The following is a 24,186-nucleotide window of genomic DNA, read 5'->3' as shown; positions in this document are numbered from 1 at the left end:
CTCTTGAAGGAGTATTTGTGTTGAAGATGGGTGGTAATGTTCAGCAAAAGGCATGCCCAGGAGACAGGCACAGTACCCATGGAGACCCAGGGCCAGCTGATGACAGTGATGAATTCCCTTTAGAACTGGCTGACTCTTGGGTGCTTGGAGACACTATATAAGTAAGGAACTCTGGCTGCGTGCATGGGAGAGTATATTAATAGGGCTTGGCCTGGCTGTGCGGTGCAGAGATGCTGTTTCTCTCAGGTAAGGAGTCATATTGGGGCAGGGTTTCCTAATCCTTTTTTGACTCACAAAATACACCTAGGAAATGTTAAATAAATTGTCATTTTTGAGTAGTATATGATAAAGAAGTGATTGATTTTGGCTAAAAATATTCATGTTCTATTTTTAGAATATGAAAGATTATATTATAAAGATCACTTGAAATAAAATTTTAGATAATATATGGAGACAAATTTCTGCTTTTTACATTTAACTTGCTGTTTAATGTATCTCAAATTAATTATGTAAGAAATATGATTTGACCAATAAATATAAAAAAGTGTTATACCATGATCTGGGGACCTAATGTACTTTAGTTTTTTTGTTCTGTTTTGTTTTTGAGACAGGGTCTCTCTTGTTGCCCAGGCTGGAGTGCAGTGGCCCAATCATGGCTCACTGCAGCCTCATACTCCTGGGATTAAATGATCCTTCCACCTCAGTCTCCCAAGTAGCTGAGACTACGGGCACATGCCACTATACCTGGTTTTTTTTTGTTTTGTTTTGTTTTTTGTTTTTTTTGAGACAGAGTCTCTGTCACCCAGGCTGGAGCGCAGTGGCACAATCTCGGCTCATTGCAACCTCCTCCTCCTGGGTTCAAGCGATTCTCATGCATCCGCCTTCCGAATAGGTGGGATTACAGGCATGCGTCATCACACCCAACTAATTTTTGTACTTTTAGTAGAGACGGGGTTTCACCATGTTGGCCAGGCTGGTCTCCAGCTCCTGACCTCAAGTGATCCACCCGCCTCAGCCTCCCAAAGTGCTGGGACTACAGGCGTGAGTCACCGTGCCTGGCTGCCCAGCTCATTTTAAATTTTTCTGTAAAGACAAGGTCTCACTATGTTGCCCAGGCTGGTCTCTAACCCCTGGGCTCAAGCAATCCTCCTGCGTTGGCCTCCCAATTGCTAGCATTACAGGCATGAGCTACTGCACCTGGCCCTAAAGTACTTAAAATGTAATTTAAAACTTGCACCTGGGAGGCCGGGCGTGGTGGCTCACACCTGTAATCCCAGCACTTTGGGAGGCCAAGGCAGATGGATCACAAGGTCAGGAGTTCAAGACCAGCCTGGCCAGCATAGTGAAACCCCATCTCTACTAAAAATACCCAAAAAAAGCCAGGCTTGGTGGTAGGCACCTGTAATCCCAACTACTCAGGAAGCTAAGGCAGAGAATTGCTTGAATCCGGGAGGCAGAGGTTGCAGTGAGCTGAGATCACACCACTGCACTCCAGCCTGGTGACAGAGTGAGACTCCATCTGAAAAAAAAAAAAAAAAAAAAAAAGTGCGCCTGGGTTAGGCATCTCCCAGAAGCCAGAGTGATTGTTCAAAAACTTAAATCAGGCTGGGCACGGTGGGTCACACCTGTAATCCCAGCACTTTGGGAGGCCAAGGTGGGCGGATCACCTGAGGTCAGGACTTTGAGACCAGCCTGACCAACATGGAGAAACCCCGTCTCTACTAAAAATACAAAAATTATCCAGGCGTGGTGGCGCGCGCCTGTAATCCCAGCTACTCTGGAGGCCGAGGCAGGAGAATCGCTTGAATCCAGGAGGCAGAGGTTTCAGTGAGCCGAGATTGCACCATTGCACTCCAGCCTGAGCAACAGAACAAGACTCCGTCTCAAAAACAAAAACCTTAAATCATCTCAAGTTCCTCTTGCTTAAAACCCTTGAAAGGCTCTCCAGCATAGTCAAAGCAAATACCAAACCCTTTACCATGGCCTTCAAGGCCCTGCTTGATCTGGCCCCTGCTCCCATCACCGATCGTACCTCTTCCTACTCTTTAGCCTTATTCACTGCACTGAAATCCCACTGCCAAGCTTAGCCCCACCTTGGAGGCTTTGCCCTGGCTGCACCCCCCTCCTAGTGCTCTTCCTCCACAACTTTTAGGGGCTAGCTCCTACATACCAGGAGGATTTCACAAGACTTTTCCTGTCACCCAATCTGAAAAAGCTCCCATCCCAATCAGTGTCTATCACATCACCCTTGTTCTTCCTTTCAGAGCACCTAATAATCCCAGAAAGAATCACATTTCTGTGTTTGCTAGTTGTTTATTATGTCTCTTCTACCAGGCTGGGAACTTCAGGAAAGCCAGGACCGAGTCAATCTTGATCTAGGCTCTGTCTTCAGCATCTAGAACCGGGCCTGGCACCAACTGAATAGGTAATCAGTAAATAAATTGCTGTTGCTGTGTATCAAAAAGGAAAAACCAAACAGTTTTCATGGTCCAATGCTTAGAAGTTTTGAAATAAAAAATGTAGCTATTTTTTGGCTGGGTATAGTGGTTCATGCCTGTAATCCCAGCACTTTGGGAGGCTGAGGCGGGCAGATCACCTGAGGGCAGGAGCTCAAGACCAGCTTGGCCAACATAGTGAAACCCCATATCTACTAAAAATACAAAAATTAGCTGGGTGTGGTGGCACTTGCCTGTAGTCCCAGCTACTTAGGAGGCTGAGGCAGGAGAATCGCTTGAACCCGGGAGGCAGAGGTTGCAGTGAGCAGCAATCACACCACTGCACTCCAGCCTGGGCGATGGATTGAGACACTGTCTCAAAAATAAATAAATAGACATATCTTCAAAGAAAATATACAAATGGCCAATAAGCATGTGAAAAATTGCTCAACATCATCAGTAGGGAAGTGCAAATAAAAAACCACAATGAGATAGCACTTTATTATCTGCTGAGATGGCTGTAATTTTTTAAAAATAAAATAACAGTGTCAGGGAGGAAGTGGAGAAAATAGAACCCTTATGCATTGCTGGTGGGAATGGCTGGTGTTGCAGCTGATGTGGAAAATAGTTTGGAAGTTTCTCGAAAGGTTAAACGTACAACCATCAAATGATCCAGCAATTCCATTCCTGGGTTCATATCCACAAGATCAAAAGAATCAAAAGCAGGGACTTGAACAGATATTTGTATGCTACTATAGTTTGGATGTTTGTCTCATGTTGAAAGTGGATCCCCACTGTTGGAGAGGCCTAATGGGAGGTGCTTGGGTCATGGGGGCAGAAACCTTATGAAGACATAATGTCCTCCCTGGGTGGGCAGGAGTGATGAGTTCTTACTTTATCAGTTCCCAGATAACTGATTGTTTAAAAAGGGCCTGGAGGCCCAGAGCAGTGGCTCACTCCTGCAATCCCAGCACTTTGGGAGGCTGAGGTGGGCGGATCACTTGAGGTCAGGAGTTCGAGACCAGCCTGGCCAACATGGTGAAACTGCATTTCTACTAAAAATACAAAAAAATAAATAAATAAATCCGCCAGGTGTGGTGGCGAGTGCATGTAGTCCCAGCTACTTGGGAGGCTGAGGCATGAGAATCGCTTGAACCCAGGAGGTGGAGGTTGCAGTGAGCCAAGATTACGCTACTGTACTCCAGCCTGGGTGACAGAGGGAGACTCTGTCTCAGAAAAATACAAAAAAAGGGCCTGGCCCTCCCATCTCACTCTTGCTTCCCCTCTTGTCATGTGATCTCTGCACACCCTGGTCCCCCTTCACCATCCACAGTGAGTGAAAGCAGCCTGAGGCCTCACCAGAAGCAGATGCTAGTGGCATGCTTCTTGTACAACCTGCAGAACTATGAATCAAATAAACCTCTTTTCTTTATAAATTACCTAGCCTCAGGAATCAGAGTAAGACATACACCCATGTTCATAGCAGCATTATTCACAATATCCAAAAGGTGGAAACATTGTAAGTGTCCATCAACAGATGAATTGATAAGCAAAATTAGTGTATACATAGAATATTATCCAGCCATAAAAAAGAATGAAATTCTGATACATACTACAACATGGATGAAACTTAAAAACATGCTAAGTGAAATAAGTTAGACATAAAAGGACAGATTTATAAATCCACTTATATAAAATATACAGAATAGCCAGGCTCGGTGGCTCATGCCTGTTATTCCAACACTTTGGGAGGCTGAGGCAGGTGGATCGCCTGAGGTCAGGAGTTCGAGACCAGCCTGGCCAACATGGTGAAAGCCCGTCTCTACTAAAAATACAAAAATTAGTCGGGCATGGTGGCACATGCCTGTAGTCCCAGCTACTTGGGAGGCTGAGTCAGGAGAATCACTTGAACTCAGGAGGCGGAAGTTGCAGTGAGCTGAGATCTCACCACTGCACTCCAGCCTGGGCAACAGCGGGAGACTGCATCTCAAAACAAAAACAAAAAACAAACAAAAAGTAGGCCGGGCACGGTGGCTGACACCTGTAATCCCAGCACTTTGGGAGGCCCAGGTGGGTGGATCACCTGAAGTCAGGAATTCAAGACCAACCTGGCCAACATGGTGAAACCCCATCCCTACTAAAAATACAAAATTAGCCGGGCGTGTTGGTGCGCTCCTGTAATCCCAGCTACTCGGGAGGCTGAGGCAGGAGAATTGCTTAAATCCAGGAGGCAAAGGTTGCAGTGAGCCAAGATCGCTCCACTGCACTCCAGCCTGGGCGACAAGAGCGAGACTGTCTCAAAAAACAAAAACAAAAACAAAAAGTAGTAAAATCCAGAAGATAGAACATCTACAAATCAACCAAACTGAAAACCCAATGTAAAAATGAGCAATGGCTTTCATCATCAGAAGAGAAAGAAAACTCACTGATCTTGCATGCCCCCCAAAAAAGAAAGGAAAATAAAAGTTATCCACAAAAAATTATAATGTAAGTTAAAGTACAAATGAGGAGTCATTTTTTTACTCATCATATTGGCAAACGTTAAGACATTGCAAGATACAGTCATGCACTGCATAAGGATGTTTTAGTCAACAGACTGCAGATAAGACAGCAGTCCCATAAGATTATAAGACTGTATTTTTACTATACCTTTTCTATGTTAAGATACACAAATACAAACTATTGTGTTACAGTTGCCTACAGTATTCAGTGTAGTACATTGCTGTACAGGTTTATAGCCTGGGAGCAAAAGGTTATATCATATAGCCAAGGTGTATGTGGTGGGCTATACCCTCCGTTTGTGTAAGTACACTATGATGTTCACACAAGGATGAAATCACCTAACGATGCATTTCTCAGAGCGTATCCTGGTTGTTAAGTGATGCATGGCTATATTCAGAGTTGGTGAGAGCGTGGGGGAAAGGGGGTCCATTGTTCGTTGCTGGTGGGAGTGTAAATTGGTTTAATCTCTTAGGACAATTTGGCCATCTACACACTGATATATATGCACATCCTTGGACCCAGCAGTCGCACTCCAGTGTGCAACAGGATGAATGGTTACAGATACCGTGGTACATTCATAAGACAGAATCCGATGAAATTCAAAGAAGGAGCTGGATCTATGTGTCCTGACATTGGAAGTATATGTCTGAAATACTTCATAATACTTCTTAAAACCCAACAGGTTTATTTTTGTTTCTAATGTTATATTCTGTTTCTTTTTCTTTATTTTTCTTTTTTTTTTTTTTGAGACGGAGTCTCGCTCTGTCACCCAGGCTGGCTGGAGTGCTGTGGTGCGATCTCAGCTCACTGCAACCTCTGCCTCCCAGGTTCAAGCAATTCTCCTGCCTCAGCCTCCCGAGAAGCTGGGATTACAGGCGCACACCACCATGCCCAGCTAATTTTTGTATTTTTATTAGAGACGGGGTTTCACCATGTTGGCCAGGATGGTCTCGATCTCCTGACCTTGTGATCCACCCGCCTTGGCCTCCCAAAGTGCTGGGATTACAGGTGTGAGCCAGGCCTTCTTTTTCTTTTTTAATTGAGACAGGGTCTCTGTCTGTCACCCAGGATCGAGTGCAGTGGTGTGGTCATAGCTCACTGTAGCCTTGACCTCCCGGGCTCAAGTGATCCTCCTGCCTTGGCCTCCCAAAGTGTTGGGATTACAGGCGTGAGCCACCACACCTGGCCTGTTTAGTTTTTAATTCTATTAATATATTGGTTAATTATCATCTTTAGTGGCCTATTGGTTATGGACATAAATAACTAATTAAAAAGAAGCATAAAAATAAACCTGCAAATTTGCCTCAAGCTGATTGTTACCAGATTCTTGCACTTACCTGCTCAAAACTCATATCCAGATGTCACTAAGGCTGCAAAACCACAGCTGGAAGGAAAAAAAAAGTAGACCTGATGATTATATCTCATTCGGTTTTTCATATACTGAGAAGAAAGCCAACCTGCCCTTAAAGGTGTCATTTGTGTAAACTGTTTGCAAACAGCAGTCTGAACGTTTAATCCCATCATTTATAATAGAAACAGAATATGGCCGGTTGAGGTGGTTCATGCTTGCAATACCAACAGTTTGGGAGGGCAACATGGCAAAACCCCATCTCTACTAAAGGTAAAAAATAAACTGAAGAGTTTAAAGTCTGAAATGGTTAAAAACATCCATGGTATGGGGAAAGTGGGTTCAGCTGTAGCTGTGTTAGTCTTTTTTTTTGAGATGGAGTTTCGCTCTGTCACCCAGGCTGGAGTGCAGTGGTGTGATCTGAGCTCACTGCAAGTTCTGCCTCCTGGGTTCACACCATTCTCCTGCCTCAGCCTCCCGAGTAGCTGGGACTACAGGCGCCCGCCACCACGCCTGGCTAATTTTTTTGTATTTCTAGTAGAGATGGGGTTTCACCATGTTAGCCAGGATGGTCTTGATCTCCGGACCTCGTGATCCGCGCCCACCTTGGCCTCCCAAAATGCTGGGATTACAGGCGTGAGCCACCACGCCCGGCTGGACACCAGTATTTCAGGCTATCCTAGCCCAATCATCCAAGACCACCAAGGGACAAACCCATGGTTTGATGAAGTCAGGTTTCTTGTCCCCTTGTAATGAGACAGACAGCATACTGGAGAAACCGAGGAATGTCCCACTAAGCACAAAGGAAGATAGTTTTACAGGGTTTGGGAGGGGTTGGAGATGAGGTGAAATTTAAATGAAGCAATATTTTGATAGGCTCAAAGCAAAGCAGAGCTGTGTATAAAGGGGCTGGCATCAGTTCTGGACTGCCTGCCACAGGACCTACAGTCCTGTTTCTTTGGAAAAAATAAGATAGATATGGAATATTGTGTTCAAAACTTCCTTACCTGGATCTCTGTACCTGCATTATAAACCCTGTCCATTTAGTGACTTAGATCTTCCAGGCAAGAGTTTTTCTTTTTCTTTTTTCTTGTCTTTTTTTTTTTTTTTTTTTTTTTTTGAGATGGAGTTTCACTCTGCCACCAAGGCTGGAGTGCAGTGGCACGATCTCAGCTCACTGCAACCTCTGTCTCCCAGGTTCAAGAGATTCTCCTGCCTCAGCCTCGAGTAGCTGGGACTATAGGCATGTGCCACCATGCCCAGCTAATTTTTGTATTTTTAGTAGAGATAGGGTTTCGCTATGTTGGCTAGGCTGGTGGTCTCAAACTCCTGACCTCAAGTGACCTGCCCATCTCAGCCTCCCCAAAGTGCTGGGATTACAGGCATGAGCCACAGCACCCGGCCTCATTCTTATCCATATAATTTTTTAAATTTTTTTTTTTTTTTGAGACAGAGTCTCACTCTGTTGCCCAGGCCAGAGTGCAGTGGCACAATTTCAGCTCACTGCAAACTCCACCTCCCAGGCTCAAGCGATTCTCCTGCCTCAGCCTCCTAAGTAGCTGGGATTACAAGTGTGCACCACCATGCCTGACTAATTTTTGTATTTTTGGTAGAGACAGGTTTTCAGAATGTTGGCCAGGCTGGTCTCGAACTCCTGGCCTCGAGAGATCCCCATGCCTTGGCCTCCGAAAGTGTTGGGATTACAAGCATGAGCCACTGCGCCCGGCCTATTAATACAATTTCGTAAACCAAAAAGTACCTGAGACAGGTCTCTATCAGTTTAGAGATTTATTTTGCCATGGTTGAGGACAAACCTGGGAAAGAGACAATAGCCATGGTAGAATCTGTGGCCCATACTTTTTTTCCAAAGAGGAGTTTGAGGTCAGGTGGGGTGGCTCATGCCTGTAATCCCAGCACTTTGGGAGCCAAGGCAGGAGGATCCCTTGAACTCAAGAGTTTGAGACCAGCCTGGGCAACATGGCGTAACCCTGTCTCTACAAAAATTACAAAAAATTAGGCTGGCGCGGTGGCTCATACCTGTAATCCCAGCACTTTGGGAGGCCAAGGCAGGGGGATCACCTGAGGTCAGGAGTTTGAGACCAGTCTGGCCACCATGGTGAAACGCTGTCTCTACTAAAAATACAAAAATTAGTCCAGGCATGATGGCTCATGCCTGTAATCCCAGCACTTTGGGAGGCCGAAGTGGGCGGATCACGAGGTCAGGAGTTCAAGACCAGCCTGACCAACAGCGTGAAACCCCATCTCTAAAAAAATACAAAAAAAAAAAAAATTGCTGGTAGCAAGCGCCTGTAATCCCAGCTACTCAGGAGGCTGAGGCGGGAGAATCTCTTGAACCCAGGAAGCAGAGGTTGCAGTGAGCCAAGATCATGACACTGCACTCCAGCCTGAGCAACAGAGCAAGACACCCTCTCAAAAAAAAAAAAAAAAAAATTAGCTGGGCGTTTTGGTGTGCGCCTGTAATCCCAGCTACTTGGGAGGCTGAAGTAGAAGAATCACTTGAACCCGGGAGGTGGAGGTTGCAGTGAGCCAAGATCGTGCCACTGCACTCCAGCCAGGGTGACAGAATAATACTCCATCTAAAAAAAAAACAACAAAAAAAGGCAAAACATTATTAAAGTTAGAATTGAAAAAAAAAATTAGCCAGGTGTAGTGGTGTGTGCCTATAATCACAGCTACTCAGGAGGTTGAGGTGGGAGAATAGATTGAGCTCAGGAGGTCCAGGCTGCAGTGAACAATGGTCTTGCCTCCAGCCTGGGTGACAGAACGAGACCCTGTCTCAAAAAAACAAAAACAAGGCCGGGCACGGTGGCTCACGCCTGTAATCCCAGCACTTTGGGAGGCCAAGGCGGGCAGATCACAAGGTCAGGAGATAGAGACCATCCTGGCTAACATGGTGAAACCCCATCTCTACTAAAAAAAATTTAAAAAAATAAAAAAATTAGCCCGGCGTGGTGGCAGGTGCCTGTAGACCCAGCTACTCGGGAGGCTGAGGCAGGAGAATGGCGTGAACCCAGGAGGTGGAGCTGGCAGTGAGCCCAGATCGCACCACCGCACTCCAGCCTGGGTGACAGAGCGAGTCTCCGTCTCAAAAAAAAACAAAAACAAAACAAAAAACCCCACAAACGAAGAGCCCCCGCCCTCCCCCCAAAAGAGACAAACAGCATCTCACACACAGGCGACCCCTGTGAATACAGTCTCTGAGGAGTGATGGAAGAGGAAGCCCTGTGAGAGGTGCAGACTGTTGCCCTCTAGAACACCAGGATGCCTAAATAGTAAAGGGCAGTTTCATTAGCGACATCAGTTTGCAAACTGAGAAGAGACACTCTCCTGCATGTACCAAAGGTGCTGTCTCTGTATAGGGAAAAGGCAGACTGGTTTTTTTTTTTTTGAGACGGAGTCTCGCTCAGTCGCCCAGGCTGGAATGCAGTGGTGCGATCTCGGCTCACTGCAACCTCCACCTCCCGGGTTCATGCCATTCTCCTGCCTCAGCCTCCCGAGTAGCTGGGACTACAGGCACCCGCCACCACACCAGGCTAATTTTTTTGTATTTTTAGTAGAGACGGGGTTTCACCATGTTAGCCAGGATGGTCTCGATCTTCTGACCTCGTGATCCGCCCGCCTTGGCCTCCCAAAGTGCTGGGATTACAGGCATGAGCCACCACGTCCAGCCTAGGCTGGTTTTTATGACTCACAGGGTCTGTATTTCACAACAATCATACATATTCAGCAGGTTTGGGGGAAAAGCTATACATATTTATGAGGGGACGTGAGTGCATGCGCAATGGGTAAACACCTGTAACATACATTCCATGTTCACTTTGGGATGGGGTTTTTGCATTAAAATGAGGTGGAATTTGGTTCTTTGCATCAAAAGGTGACCTATAGGACACAAACACAGATTGCGTGCAGTCTCTATGAGCTTGCTGAAACTGGCTTGAGGTCTGCAGTTACTTATCAGGAAAGAATGTTTGTAAGGCCTGTCCTCTGTCGATCAGCTTGTAGTGGTCTGAGTTGTAAATCCCAGTAAAGAAGAGTCTGACAATTTGCCTGATAGCTCCTATTGCTAGGGGGTTAGTAAGAGTGTGGTTTTTCTGGCAGCAGTAGAAATTTAAGAAGTTGCCATGCCAGCTGAGCCCTGAGGTAGGCAACGTTTGTTTCCTTAACCTTAACCTTAAGGTCCATCGTAGTTGATAAAAGGGCATCTGGCTAGGCCTGATGGCTCATGCCTATAATCCCAGCACTTTGGGAGGGTGAGGCGGGAGGCCAGCAGTTCTGGGGCCACTGCACTCCAGCCTGACAGACAGAGACCCTGTCTCAAAAAATAATTAAATAAAAAAGATAAAGGGGCATTTGTCTTGATCGCTCAGATCACACCACTAATAAGTAGTATTCTTTCTAAAAGCCGCAACAATGCTACTCCGCTCTTATAAGAGCTACTGTGTAACTCCTGCCCAACTCAAACCCACAGGCCCAGGCTCAGAACACTTGGCTCCATTGCTTCACTGTTTCCCTGCTAGCAGGAACCCCCAAACTCCATCTCCCAACATGCCGCGGGCCCCCTTTCTGTCAGCCTGACTCTTGAGCTCCTGAGAAATGTAGTTTTTCCAGCGGCCCAGCCCCAGAAAGGTCCTAGCCGAGAACTACAGTTCCCATGTGGCAATGCGCGCGCCATTCCGGTGGAATTCACCGCGGTCTCCAGTTTGCCGTGATGGATGCCAGAACCTGCACCTGGGGCTTGGTGAAGCGGTGACTGAGATGCTGGAGTCCCCAGTCAGAAGGGCGATGCCGAGCGCGCCGTATTTTCTCCTGCCTCTCCTCAGATCGCCGCCGTTGTTGGGCTGTGGAGACGTCTCAACCAAAGTGGAGCCGACAGAGGCCCCGGGAGCCGTGGTGACAGAGCGGCGACAACCACTAGGGGGCGCGAGGCAAAGCTGCCCCTAGTCCGCCCCTAGTCAGGGACCTCTGGGCCGTCCTGGCCGGAAGCGCACGCGCAAACGCGGGGCTTCGCGGCCTCTGTAAACACCAAAGAGCGCCTGCGCAAGCCGAGAGTCTCGGGATCGACACGTGGGGGCGCCTTAGCAAAGATAACCGTAATAAATAGTAACCTAACGGTCCAGTCATCGTTCTGTGGTCCTTTCTTTTATGATTCACAAGGAATGACCCTCTTCATAGCCTCTCCTAATTCAGTCCTCACAACAGTCCTTTTACAAATGGGACAGCTTTACAGTCCTTTTACAAATAGGACAACAGGTTAGAGGAAGTCAGGCAGATTCCCAGCATCATAGAAAGTAAAGGACCAGGGAAGGATCAGGATTCAAGGACTGCACCCAGGCTCTGCTTCCAGCTTGCTGTGTGACTTTGGGTAATTTTGTTCCCTTAGGGACCTGAGCTTTCTCATTTGTAAATGCGAACAGGCTGCTGGGAAGATCAAATGAGATCCAGGGGTGAAAACAGCTTAGTTTACTTTCAGGAATTTACCCACGCAGTATATAAAGGCAAAATATTATTATAGTCGGGTGATTGTAGATTGAGGAACTCATTTCCTCATTCTGCAAATTGCAAACCTGAGGGCCCCAAGAGGGACAGGGGCTTGCCCCAGGTCTCAGCAGGCTATGAGCAAGAGCTAAAGCCTAATCCTCCTGCCTTTGGGCCTGGAGCCCTTCCTTGTACCCTAGGGGTCAGTGTCTTTGTTGGATACAGGCTTAGATTGACTGACTGTACCCTGAGAACCTAGGGGAGTCCCTGTTCCCAATTCTTCTCCTACCCCCACCTTGGCCTGATGGAGGAAGACCCTGCTGTGTCGAGATGACCACCAGAGGCAAGAAGCTGAGGAGGATCTGGAGAATTCTGGAGGAAGAGGAGAGTGTTGCTGGAGCTGTACAGACCCTGCTTCTCAGGTCAGTGGCCCAGGTAAGGGAAAGAGCCCAGGTGTGACAGATGAGGGGGCAGCACTAAGGGGACAGACTCTGAATGGAAAGGAGTGGGAAGGCAGTGGACCCTGTTTCTGAGCTTGGGAGGAATTGGGTACTCAGGTGACTCCATCTGGGGGCAGTAGAGCTGAAGGTGATACCTGGGCTGGCCTGGGTGATGAGAAGGGGAAGTGATGCGCATTGAGCTGAGGTCGTAGGAGCCACTCCCCAGCCAGGTGAAGCTAGGTGGCACCTAGGCACACCATGGCACCTGCAGGATCATGCAGCTACCCCCAGGGAAGGGGACTTTTCTCTGTCCCTTGGAGCAGTGGAGCTGGGCTGTATGCAGCTGATTCTCTCTAGAGTGCTCTTAGAGGTTTTGGGGGTAGGTTGGGAGAAGGGCTGGGAGACCCTGAGGTCTCGTTACAGATTGGGCCTCCCCAGGCAAGTCATGAAAGGCAGATATACGTAGAAATAGAAATCCAAGATCCTTCAAGATATCCCAGATAGGCCAGACACAGTGGTTCACGCCTGTAATCTCAGCACTTTGGGAGGCTGAGGCGAGCGGATCACCTGAGGTTGGGAGTAGCTACTCAGGAGGCTGGGACAGGAGAATGGCATGAACCCGGGAGGCGGAGCTTGCGGTGAGCCGAGATGGCGCCACTGCACTCCAGCCTGGGTGACACAAAAAAAAAAAAAATTAGCCGGGTGTGTGGTGGTGCATGCCTGTAGTCCCAGCTACTCAGGAGGCTGAGGCAGAAGAATCGCTTGAACCCAGGAGGCGGAGGTTGTCATGGGCCGAGATGGTGCCATTGCACTCCAGCCTGGGCAACAAGAACGAAACTCTGTCTCAAAACAAAACAAAACAAAACAAAAAAACAAAAACAAAAAGATATCCAAGATAATTCGATGGAATTATCTGGAGGTGGATCTTGGATTCACCTCCAAGCATTTAATTATCTGGGCCTTCACTTATCATTTCTGTTTTTCAGCCAGAGAAACTGAGGCTAAAGAAGGAAAGGACTCTTTTTTTTTTTTTGAGACGGAGTTTCACTCTTGTTGCCCAGGCTGGAGTGCAAGGGTGCGATCTTGGCTCACTGCAACCTCTGCCTCCTGGGTTTAAGCAATTCTCCTGCCTCAGACTGCCAAGTAGCTGGGATTACAGGTGCTCACTACCATGCCTGGCTAATTTTTTGTATTTTTAGTAGAGACACGGTTTCACCATGTTGGCCAGGCTGGTCTCAAACTCCTGACCTCAGGTGATCCATTCGCGGCCTCCCAGAGGGCTGGGATTATGGGCATGAGTCACCACACCCGGCCAGAAAAGGACCCTATTAAGGACACACAAGGAGTTAGGGTAGAACTGGACTACGACAGGGATCTTTCCATTACATGGCAGTAGTCAAACATCTTCATCAAACATTTATTTAGTGTCTAATGTATACTCCGAGAAGGACTACCTTGGGGTAGCAAATAGAAGCCAGGATTGCCCTCAGACCTGGCTTTTAACCAGCCCTCCCTGTGACTTAAGACTGTGACCCCGGGTGAGTCCCTGCCCCTCTCTGAGCCTCAAATTGTCTGTAAAGTGGGGATGCTAAGCCTTGGGACTGTCTCAAGGTTTACCTATAAATTAAATGAGTTAAGACCTGTTATCAAGGTTTATCTATAAATTAAATGTGTTAAGACCTGTTAAGTGCATAGACCAGCACCAGGTCCCTGGTAAGCATTCAGTAACTGTTAGCTACTGTCGTTACTTGTGAACACAGGTCGAGGCAGGCCGCAGATGGGGTTCTCCGAGAGTCATGCAGTGGCAGAGAAGCAGCAGCCCCAGGTCTGACCATCTCTAGATACCTCCACACCCTGCCCTGGGTGCCTGCATTTCTAGAAGTCAAGGGAGGACCCATGTCCCCATCTCCTCCTCCAGTTCTGGGAATCTGGCAGGGGAGAAATGTCTCGAGTGTTTACACCTACACATGCACATGATTCTCTTCCCCACAACCTGAGGCCAAGAGTGAAGATGGTTTTTACTCAAAGCTACACATTACAGCCCTGGACAGTCAGACCAGAACAAGATCCTGGGCTCTTTCTGGCCCTTTCAGGGTGTGGGGTTGTGCATGAGCTTCCTCCCTGCACGGCAGAAGTCCATGAACGCTAACAGCAGGTTCTTGGTCCTCATTTCCCCTCATGGAGCAGGGGCTGGGGGAAGAGGGGCGCCTGGGTGGGAGACAGGGCCTGACATCAGATACCCCTCTGGCCCACCTTGTTAGTAGTTGGAGGCGTGGCCCTGTGCTCACTTCAGCTCTGTTTCAAGCTTCCCTAATGGAAGTCTGGTTCAAACTCCTTATTTATAGAGGAGGAAAGAGAATCCCAGAGAGGCCAAGAACTCACGGAGAGCCCCACGGCGAGGTAAGCATGAGTCTGGTCCAGAACTCAAGCCTCCTGACTTCAGGTGAGGGCTCTGCCCACAGCCACACTGGAGGGGGCAGGGCTTGATTCCACCTCTCTCCCCCCACTACCCTCATAGTCATGCTTGGAGCCAGCTCCCAATGTAGCCACCTGGGTGGGCTGTGGTTTGGAGGGAGGGTTGGGAAGATGGAGAGGTAAGGGAAGGAGAGTACACGACCTGGTCGGGAGAAGCCCAGGGCTGGCCTGGGGTGAGTGGGGCCGGGAGCTCTCCTTGGTGTGCGTGTGGCTGCTGCAGGATTGTGGGGCCTTCATCAGTCTGAGGCAGCAGAGGATGCAGATCCCGTGGGAGCACATTCCCGGAGGAGGGGAGCAAAGCAGGCTCAGGAGTGAGTCACGGAGCCCAAGCCCTAAATTTAGAAGGTGCTGAAAGAGGCAGTCTTCCCCCGGGAAGCCTAGGGAGATACCTGCTGACCCAGGACAAGCAGGGACTCACGGCAGGGAGCAGTGGTTGGTAGGAGTCCCCGGACAGCAGTGCCCATGGAAGCTGATCCTGCTGCAGGCCTGTTCCAGGTGTGGGTTTGGAACTCAGGGTGAACTTGACCCAGGGCAGAGCCTTCAGCCCCATTCTCAGACAGAGCCCCTAGAGAATTCCGCCCACACCAGTCCTCACACGGTCCTGGGAGCCAGTCCCTGGAATGTGGACCTCTCAGTGCCATGCTGCCCTCTGGCTAGACATGGCCAGACCCCCTGTGCCTCACTGCTGTCCCAGCATGCAGCTGTCAGACATTGAGGAGGGGCTGTGTGGATGCAAGGAGCAAATGCCATTGACACCAGGCCTTTCACAGCTCTGCTTGGATTGGGGGTGAGGGAGGGGGACAAGATGTCATTTCAGCTACCTCTCTTCCCTCTCAACCCTCCAGGCTCTAGGTTAACCCCACTCTGGAGAAAGAAATCATTGCCTCCAGATTGAGGAACAAAGATGTAGGACAGAGGCCAGGCCTCGGAGACAGATGCCAGACCTGGGGAAGGAAGCTCAGGAACTGAGAACTGATAGTAGCTGTGGCATTTATTGAGCACTCACTGTGTGCCAGGCACTGTGCTAAGCACTCCACGGGATTAACTCACTTCATCCTCATTGTCATGACAGAAATTCTATTAGTCCACCCAACTTAGACGGAACAACTGAGGCCAGACACAATGACTCACACCTATAATCTCAGCACTTTGGGAGGCCAAGGCAGGAGGACTGCTTGACGCCAGAAGTTAGAGACCAGCCTGGGGAGACCCCATCTCTACAGAAAATTAAAAAGTTAGTTGGGCGTGGCAGTGCACACCTGTGGTCCCAGCTACTCAGGAGGCTGAGGAGAGAGGACCACTTGAGCCCCAGATTTCAAGGCTGCAATGTGTTATGATTGCACCACTGTACTCCAGCCTGGGCAACAGAGCAAGATCCTATCTTTAAAAAAAAATGGGCTGGGAGCAGGGGCTCACGCCTGTAATCCCAGCACTTTAGGAGGCTGAGGCAGGCAGATCATCAGGTCAGGAGTTTGAGACCAGCCTGGCCAACATAGTGAAACCTCGTCTCTACTAAAAATACAAAAATTAGCCGGGCTTGGTGGTGCGTGCCTGTAGTCCCAGCTACTTGGGAGGCTGAGGCAAGAGACTCACTTGAATCTGGGAGGTGGCGGTGAGCCGAGATCGCGCCACTGCACTCCAGCCTGGGCAACAGAGTGAGACGCCATCTAAAAAAAAAAAAAAAAAAAGGCTGAGTTTCAGATAAGCAACAAATACATTTTTACTATAAGTACATCCCAAATATTTGCTAAATCTGGTAATCTTACACCCAAGGCACTGCCTAACCCACATTGAGAAACCTTGCAGTGCCACACAGTCACACCCCAGCTCCCACACAGGCCTCAGTCACTCGTGCTCCTGGGGAATGCGCACACCAGCACTGAGGTCACAGAGATCTGTAGGTTGTCACTCACACACGGCTCTGCACACCCTCTCTAGGGAGGGGCACTGGGCCACAGTAGGTGCCTTTCACACTTGGTCTCACCTTCGCAACCCCTTCTGGCAGAAGGTCAGGCAGGGACCGTTAGCCCCATCAGACAGATAAGGAAAATAAGGCCCAGCGAGAGAAGACCCTACCCTAGATGTCCCAGCGTATGGTCCCTGGGTATGGAAGTTGAGCTATACCTGAGGCCATGCTGTCTCCCTGGGTAGGTCCAGGATCCCCAAGCAGGCCCACAGCACTCAGGCCACAAAGCCTCCCAGAGGAGCCCCTTCCCTCAGGAACAGTAACAGTCTAGGCTATGTTTTGGGGCTGGCCCCCCCCAACCTCTCCCATCACCCAAAGGGTGACCCTGAGCCCTCCCCAGAGGCCCCACCAGTTCCAGGAGGTGGAAACTGTCCTGAGTCAGTTTATCTCAACTTTGAGATAAAAAAGAAGAAGAAACCAAAAGAAGGAAGTTGTGTGGGTTGCCAGAAAAGAAGCTGTGGTCCCAGGGCTGGAGTTCTTGCCCACCTTGGTGGAGGAAGGCCTAGACAACCTTGTCCTTCCTGAAGACACAAGACACCGATGCCCCCACCCCCACCCGGCCTGAGCACAGAGCTGAAGGGAGGGCCTGGGGTCAGGCAGACGGATCAGGCGCCTCTGACAGGAAACGCCAGGGCTTTTGGAAGGACACATCGACCCCGCAATCGAACTGAGTTCCTGCAGGCGCCAGTGCCCAATAGACATCAAGAGCGGGAGGACCCAGCAGGCAGAGCGGGGTGTGGCCATCTGGGCCTGGGAACCCTCCGGAAGGAGAATCCACCTGGTTCTGCTTCAGGCCCTGCCCACCTGGGACAAGCCTCTGGCCCTCTCTAGGCCTGTTCTCCTGTCAAGTGGGCTTTTTTTCCTTTCAAGATGTTTTCTATTTCTAAATTAAAGTAATTTCAAAGTAAATGAAAAAAAAAGAGGCCTCCCCGCCTGCTGGGGATTCTGTCAACTCTGAAGTCCTGTATGGTGGTGGCGGTAGGGATTGCAGCTAGACTTCTCCCTCCCCTGAGCCTAGGGGAGGCAACGGCCCCTGCAAGGCCCAGAGGGCAGCTCCCAGGGTTCAGAGGTGCAGTGATCAGAGGATGGGGTGGGGAGAAGGATGGAAGAGGAAGCAGGACAGATGCCACAAAGTTCCCTGCTCAGTGGTCTTGTATAATGGCTTGGGCTAGGAAGCCAGGCCATCTGGGTTGAAACTGCTTACTTAGTGGTGTGTGGTCTAGAACAAGTTACTTAGCCTCTCTGTGTCTCAGTTGTCCCATTTCCTTTTTTTTTTTTTTTTTTTTTCTGACACAGGGTCTCTCTCTGTCACCCAGGCTAGAGTGCAGTAGTACAATCATAGCTCGCTGCAGCCTCGAACTCCTGGGCTCAAGTGAGCCTCTCACCTCAGGCTCCTACTTAGTAGCTGGGACTACCAGCATGTGCCACCATGCCCAGCTAAGTTTTACATTTTTTTGTAGAGACGGCGTCTCACTATGTTCCCTAAGCTGGTCCCAAAACTCCTGGCCTCAAGCAGTCTTCCCACCTTAGCATCTCAAAGCACTGGAATTATAGGTGTGATTACAGGTGTGAGCCACTGCACCTGGCTGTCGTCCTGTATTTTATCTGGCAACTCCACTTTGGCGCCATGTGTGGCCTGGCATGACCAAGTGTGTAGCTGTGTAGGTCTGGCCTTGTGTAATACCAAGGTGGAGTGTTTCTGTGTGGGACTGTGACAGGACATTAGGAGAAGTGCAGGTGGGGGTGACCCTGACCTGCACTGACTTTGAGGCTGCGCACTACAGTGTGGCTCCCTGAGGCTCCAACAGCTCCCTAAGGGCAGGTGTGAGCTGTTTGCTCAGTGAGGCCCAGCAAGGTATGAGACCCACCCTGGGCAAACACTTAGATCCGGCTCCAGGTGGGACTGGGATGGAACACCTATCGCCACTGTGAAGAACACATCCCTGTCAAGGCCAAGCCAGCCCTGGGGGCCTCAGAGTTCTTGGTGCTGAACCTTTTTCTTTTTTTTTTTTTTAACTGGAGACAGAGTCTTGTTCTGTCACCCAGGCTGGAGTGCTGTGGCACCATCTCAGCTCACTGCAGCCTTGATCTCCCGGGCTCAAGCCATCCTCTTGCCTCAGCCTTCTGAGTAGATGAGACCTCAGGTGTGCACCACCACGCCCAGCTAATTTTTTAATGTTTAGTAGAGACGGAGTTTCACCATGTTGCCCAGCCAGGTCTTGAGCTCTTGGACTCAGGCAGTCTGCCTGCTTTGGCCTCTCTAAGTACCAGGATTACAGGTGTGAGCCACCGCGCCCGGCCTGCTGCACCCTTCTGAGGGTCTCTGGAACCCCTCCTCCATGCCACTGCTTCCTGGTGACATCACACAGGTCACTGCCTAATCTTCTAGAACAGTGTCAGGATACTGCCTTGTTGCCCTGGACAACCTGTGAATTTGCTCCACCAAAACTGGCAGGCAGGGTTACCCCTGAGGAGGTGGGGGGGAAGAAGGGGTAGGGGTGGGACCCTATCATCTCCCAGAGGGAAGATCAAGGCAGCCATCATCTGTCTAACTAGATGGTGAGTAGGGGTGGGCATCCTGGAGCAAGGCTAGACTTTCAGGCCCCTCACTGTCCAGGACACTGGGCAGGTTGGGGGCCACCGAGGGAGGCTGACTCTTGAGGCTGAGAGAGGGCAGTGACTGTGTTAAGGTCACCGGCAGGCAAGTGGAAGGTGTGGTATGTAATAGGGGGTGGGAGGAGCAGGAGCCTCAGGTTAGGAGCTGAGAGGCCTAGGTTCTTATTCCTATTCCTTTTTTTTTTTTTTTTTTGAGACAGAGCCTTGCCCTGTCAGCCAGGCTGGAGTGCAGTGGCCCAATATCTGCTCACTGCAACCTCCGCCTCCCGGGTTCAAGCGATTTTCCTGCCTCAGCCTCCCGAGTAGGCTCCCAGGCATGTGCCACCACACCTGGCTAATTGTTGTATTTTTAGTAGAGATGGGGCTTCACCATGTTGGCCAGGCTGGTCTTGAACTCCTGACCTCAGATGATCCACCCGTATCGGCCTCCCCAAGTGCTGGGATTACAGGCGTGGGCCACCACACCCAGCCCCTAGATTCTTATTTCTGCTTTGTCCCTGCTAGTAGGATCTTTGTTTCTCTATCTGTACAGGGAGGGGGTGGGGCCAGATGCCCTTAGTCTGAGGGATCTTTAGTTCTGCTGTGGAGAGTTGAGGGGAGTGTTAGGGACCAGGTCATGGGGTGGCTGGCTCCAGGCAGGTGCCCTGACCCCTCCCGCAACAGCCATCAGGTGGTAGTGAACAAAAAGTCTGGTGTGACTCTTTCCAAGTGCTCCCTTCCCCGGTTCCAGGAGTCTAGATCAATCCTGAGTTACTGGAGTCCCCTTAGGGCTTCTGACTTGCTGTGTGATGCAGGGGTACCCCGCGCCCCCCACAACCTCAACTTCTCTGTCTGCGAGGGGCACGTGTGAGATCCAGGCCTGCCCAGTGCCCTGTGTAATGATGCCTCACATTCCCACGCCGCTTCCCAGTTTGTCAAGCGCCTTCTCGTACACAGTCTCACCTTCTATGCCCACTCTGGCTCCTGCTCCGTGATGCCCCATTCTGGAACTGGGACCCAGAGAGCAGCCAGACCTGGACTCTGGCCTGGGGGCTCAGAGAGACACCTCAATTCACTTCCTGTGGAGGGGACCAGATCTGGGGCAGGGGACTGCAGTGGGCAGAGCAGGGGTCATGCTTTGCCAAAACTGTTTCCATTGTTTGATCTTCCATGAGAATCAAAACTGGCCAAACCATCATGGAAAGATGTTACCTTAACACTTTTTGTTGGAACCGTGCATTTTTGGACAGTGTATTCCTCCCTGCCCCAGTCACCCCCACCAGTTATATTTTTAGTTACTTATCTGGGGGTGAAACTGGCACATATACAACTCTTTTCCCTGCCACAATTCTCAGAGGATAGGTATTATTATTCCAGACGAGGAAACTGGGGCTCAGAGAAGGCCTGTCACTGGCTTCTGGTAACACAGCTAGGAAATCAGAGGGCCAGGATTTGAACCCAGCTCCACAGGCCCTTTGTGCTGCTAGGTTGTGGGTCCTCCCCAGACTCCTCTCCCAGAGCCCCTCCAGCCCTCCTGGGCTCATTCTTCTGCTCTGGAGCAGATGGGGCCCTTCTTGGCTGCTTAGGGGTGTTTTGAGAAGGATATGAATGGGCTTTGTCACATTTGAGAGGTTTTCATGAGACCCAGAGCCAGAGATACTGAAATTCCTGGGAGGGGTGGCATTTGCAAGGGCAAATTAATGATGAGTAGAATGAAGTGATACCCTTCTACCCACCTGCGGCGAGGTAGCCTGGCCTAAACCTAGGACGCAGGGGATGAGCCCAGGGTCTGGCTGCCTGAGCCCTTGGATGCCAGGTCACCCACCTTTACTGACCCAAGATCCAAAAGATTCTTGGTTTTTCTGTGTTTGGATCTGAGTGATGGTTTGGTTCTTGCCATCTGCACCTCCCTGGGTTTTTATCTCTCTGGCAGCTCTCTAGGTTGGGGAAGTCCTTCTATCAGTCTGCCCTCACTGCTACCTCCTGACCTTGTCTTTTTTACCCTGGACTGGATGATGGGTATGAGAGGTTTGCTGCCCTGGTGCCTGCTATCTGGTGAGGTGTGTTTTATTAGGGCCCTAAAAAGGCAGGAGCCACCAGGCCAGTGCTGCCACCTCTTTTCCTTGTGGCAGATCCAAGAGGATACAGTTCACAAAGCAAAGCAGGCTTTGGCTCTACTGGGGTCCCCTTTGGGTTTTATCTGATACCCACACTGCCTGAGTGTCCCACCCAGGCAGTGTGGGTATCAGGTAAAACTGCTGAGGCCTGGGGAGGGGCAGTGACCTGCCTAGAGTTAGAGGCAGAGGAGGTAGATAGCAGAGAATCAGAGCCTGGGCATCCTGAGCCCAGAGCCAGCCCCCTGCCACCCACTCATTCCCAGACACTTTTCAGGAGTGTGGTTTAGAAGGGATGGGGTGATTATCTGACTGTGCCTCCCACACTGCAGATGGGAGGCCTGGAGATCTAAGGTCATTCACACAGGCCTCATGAGGACCTGCAGCACATTGTCCAGGATTCACTTTGCAGGATGCCCTTTAGGGTCACTTGCCATCATAGCTCCCCACTCACCCCCACTCATTTTTGAAATGTGGCCTAATTTACAAACATCTTGGTGCTTTAAGCACTTCAGGAAGAAACACCTCTATTTGTGAAGCACCATGACAAATCCTCGACTCCTCGTTTTTTTCTTAGCACATGTAAGAAAAGCTGTTCCATCCTAGAGCTCTAGGCTGGTGAGGCTAGGAGGCACCTTAGGGTTATCCATTCTGATACCCTTTTCTGGAAATGGAAAACTAAGGACCAGAGAGGAGGAGGCAGCGGGGGCACAGACAGGAACGGAGGTGGGAGGAGGCTGAGATCTGCGTGCTGCTCAGGATGACCATGGCAGGTTCTTGTTGGGCCCTGTTAGTTGCTCATCCAGGGGAGCTCACCACAGTCACTGCGACAGACTGCCACACTCACCCTGGCCTGGCCTCAGAGAAGTTGAGCTACTGGCCTCAGCTCACACAGAGCAGATGGAGGAAGAGCTGGCACTAGGACCCAGGGGGCAGGGGGGAGCCTCCCTGGCTGGAAGGGATGGCAGGAGCGCTGGTGCAGGTAGCTATGGAGTTCTGGCCAACTCCGCCTGGGGAGGTAAGAGAGCCCAGAGCCCTGGGCCAGATGCTCTTGAGAGCCTAGTCTAGTCCACAGGAGGTGTGCGTGCGTGTGTGTGTGTGTGTGTGTGTGTGTGTACAAGGGCCAGAGTGTGGGGCTGGAGGGAGTCCCGGTTCAAGCTCCCAGGTAGGAGTGAGACTGGAGTGGAGATTTTGCCCACATCTGGCCAGCTTGCGAACCTTGAGCCTTGTAGGTTGGATCGGCTTCCTGCTGGGTTTGCACAGCCCAGTGGGAATGGGGTTGGGTGTGTGTAGGCTTGGTGTGCCTCTAGCTTGGTGGGGGATGAAAGCTGTGGGCATCTCTGAGCTGCTGTGGGGCTGTCATCCCTGCGAGTTAGTCTCTTGATTGTCATGGGGGTGTGCGCCCATCTTTGGATCTCTGGGGTATTGCGTGGGGGCGTCTCTGGGTTGTTCTGGGGACAGCGTGCCTGTGTGTAAATACTGTAGGTTGTTGCAGAGGTGTGTACCTGTGAGTATGGGAGGTGGTGGAGAGAAGGGGTTCACAGTTAACTTCCAGAATTCCTCTTCTTGCACCTCGTGGCCCTTCCTCGCAGAGCCCACTCTGTCTTGGCCTCTCCTCACCCCGTCCCCGGTCCCCGCTGGGGACTTGCCCCTCGCGCGCCGTGTCCCTTCCCGGGGCCGGCGGGGGCGGGCGCTAGGACCCTGCGGGGCGGGGCGGGGCGGGGCTCGGAGATCCGTCAGCTTCACCTCCGCAGCCTGGAAAATCCCGAGCCGCGGCCGCCTAGCCCCCGAGCCCCCAGCTTAGCCGGGAGGGGCGCGCGGGGCTGGGGCCCGGGGCGGGGCCGGGCGGCGGGACCCACTGCTCCTCCCCCCAGAGCCCCCGCGCGGCCCCGGGTCTCCCGGGCAGCTGCGGCGGCGGCGCTCGCACCCCGGCCCCAGCGGGCCCCGGCGGGCCCCGGCGGAGCGGCGGGCGCAGGTGAGCAGCCCGGCCTGGAGAGCGCCCCTCCCGCCCCGCCACCCGCCCCGCGCCCGCCTGGCGTCGCTGCGAGTTAGTTGAGCAGGTCGCTCCGCGGGCCCCACCACACCGTCCCTCCCCTCGGGTCCCGGCCAGTCCCTGGGTCCCGACGGGCGCCCACTGGCCACCGCGTCCCATACGCAGTCCCCACGCCGGCCCCAGGGGGTCTGGGGCGCTCCTCGGGAGGGGGCCCCCGAGGCTGTCCAGCGCCCGTCCGCCCTTCCCTGGGGCCAGCCCCTACCTCTCTCCAGCTCCCCACCCGCCAGGACCCCGAACAGCCCCACCCGCGCCCCCAGCGCACTGATTCCCGTCCCCAAACCGGTCTTTCAGGTCCCAGGAAGGTGGCGTCAGCATCTGCAGCCGCGTCGACGTTGTCGGAGCCTCCGCGGAGGACCCAGGAGAGCCGGACTAGGACCAGGGCCCTGGGCCTCCCCACACTCCCCATGGAGAAGCCGGCGGCCTCTACAGAGCCCCAAGGGCCTCGGCCGGTCCTGGGCCGTGAGAGTGTCCAGGTGCCCGATGACCAAGACTTTCGCAGCTTCCGGTCAGAGTGTGAGGCTGAGGTGGGCTGGAACCTGACCTACAGCAAGGCTGGGGTGTCTGTCTGGGTGCAGGCTGTGGAGATGGATCGGACGCTGCACAAGATCAAGGTAGGGTTGCCCGCTATACCTGCAGCCTCCACTGCACCCTTACTGCCTCTCTCCCGGAGTCTCCTGGTCCTCTCTCCGGGCTAGACACCTGGCTGTGTATCTGGGCCCAGAGAGAGTCTCCTGCCAGGGACCGGGAGGAGGCACAGTCTGC

At 51.3% G+C, this 24,186-nt stretch overlaps 1 protein-coding gene and 1 long non-coding RNA gene across 3 annotated transcripts in view; one reads left to right on the top strand and one right to left on the bottom strand.

The window, feature by feature from the left end:
* Positions 1-2,302: 2,302 nt before the first annotated feature.
* On the bottom strand, positions 2,303-11,262 carry LOC131384617 (uncharacterized). Its single transcript, XR_009215643.1, has 3 exons — positions 11,035-11,262; positions 6,275-6,321; positions 2,303-2,450 (listed from the first exon to the last, which is right to left on the bottom strand). It is a non-coding gene; the product is annotated as an uncharacterized LOC131384617 (long non-coding RNA).
* A 147-nt stretch (positions 11,263-11,409) lies between these two features.
* STARD10 (StAR related lipid transfer domain containing 10) overlaps positions 11,410-24,186 on the top strand; it is a 39,540-nt gene continuing 26,763 nt past the window's right edge. The window contains exons 1-2 of one of the 2 annotated variants that reach the window (XM_032166889.2): positions 11,410-12,203; positions 23,716-24,035. In XM_032166889.2, the coding sequence (XP_032022780.1) occupies positions 23,829-24,035 (207 nt within the window). In that variant the 5' untranslated portion in view covers positions 11,410-12,203; positions 23,716-23,828. Of the gene's footprint in view, positions 12,204-19,171; positions 19,222-23,715; positions 24,036-24,186 lie in introns of those variants that run through there. The other variant, XM_058446690.1, reaches the window with a different exon arrangement.

Source organism: Hylobates moloch, unplaced genomic scaffold (assembly GCF_009828535.3).
Source record: "Hylobates moloch isolate HMO894 unplaced genomic scaffold, HMol_V3 SCAFFOLD_11, whole genome shotgun sequence".
Lineage (NCBI taxonomy): Eukaryota > Metazoa > Chordata > Mammalia > Primates > Hylobatidae > Hylobates > Hylobates moloch.
This window is presented reverse-complemented; position numbering and strand designations above follow the sequence as displayed.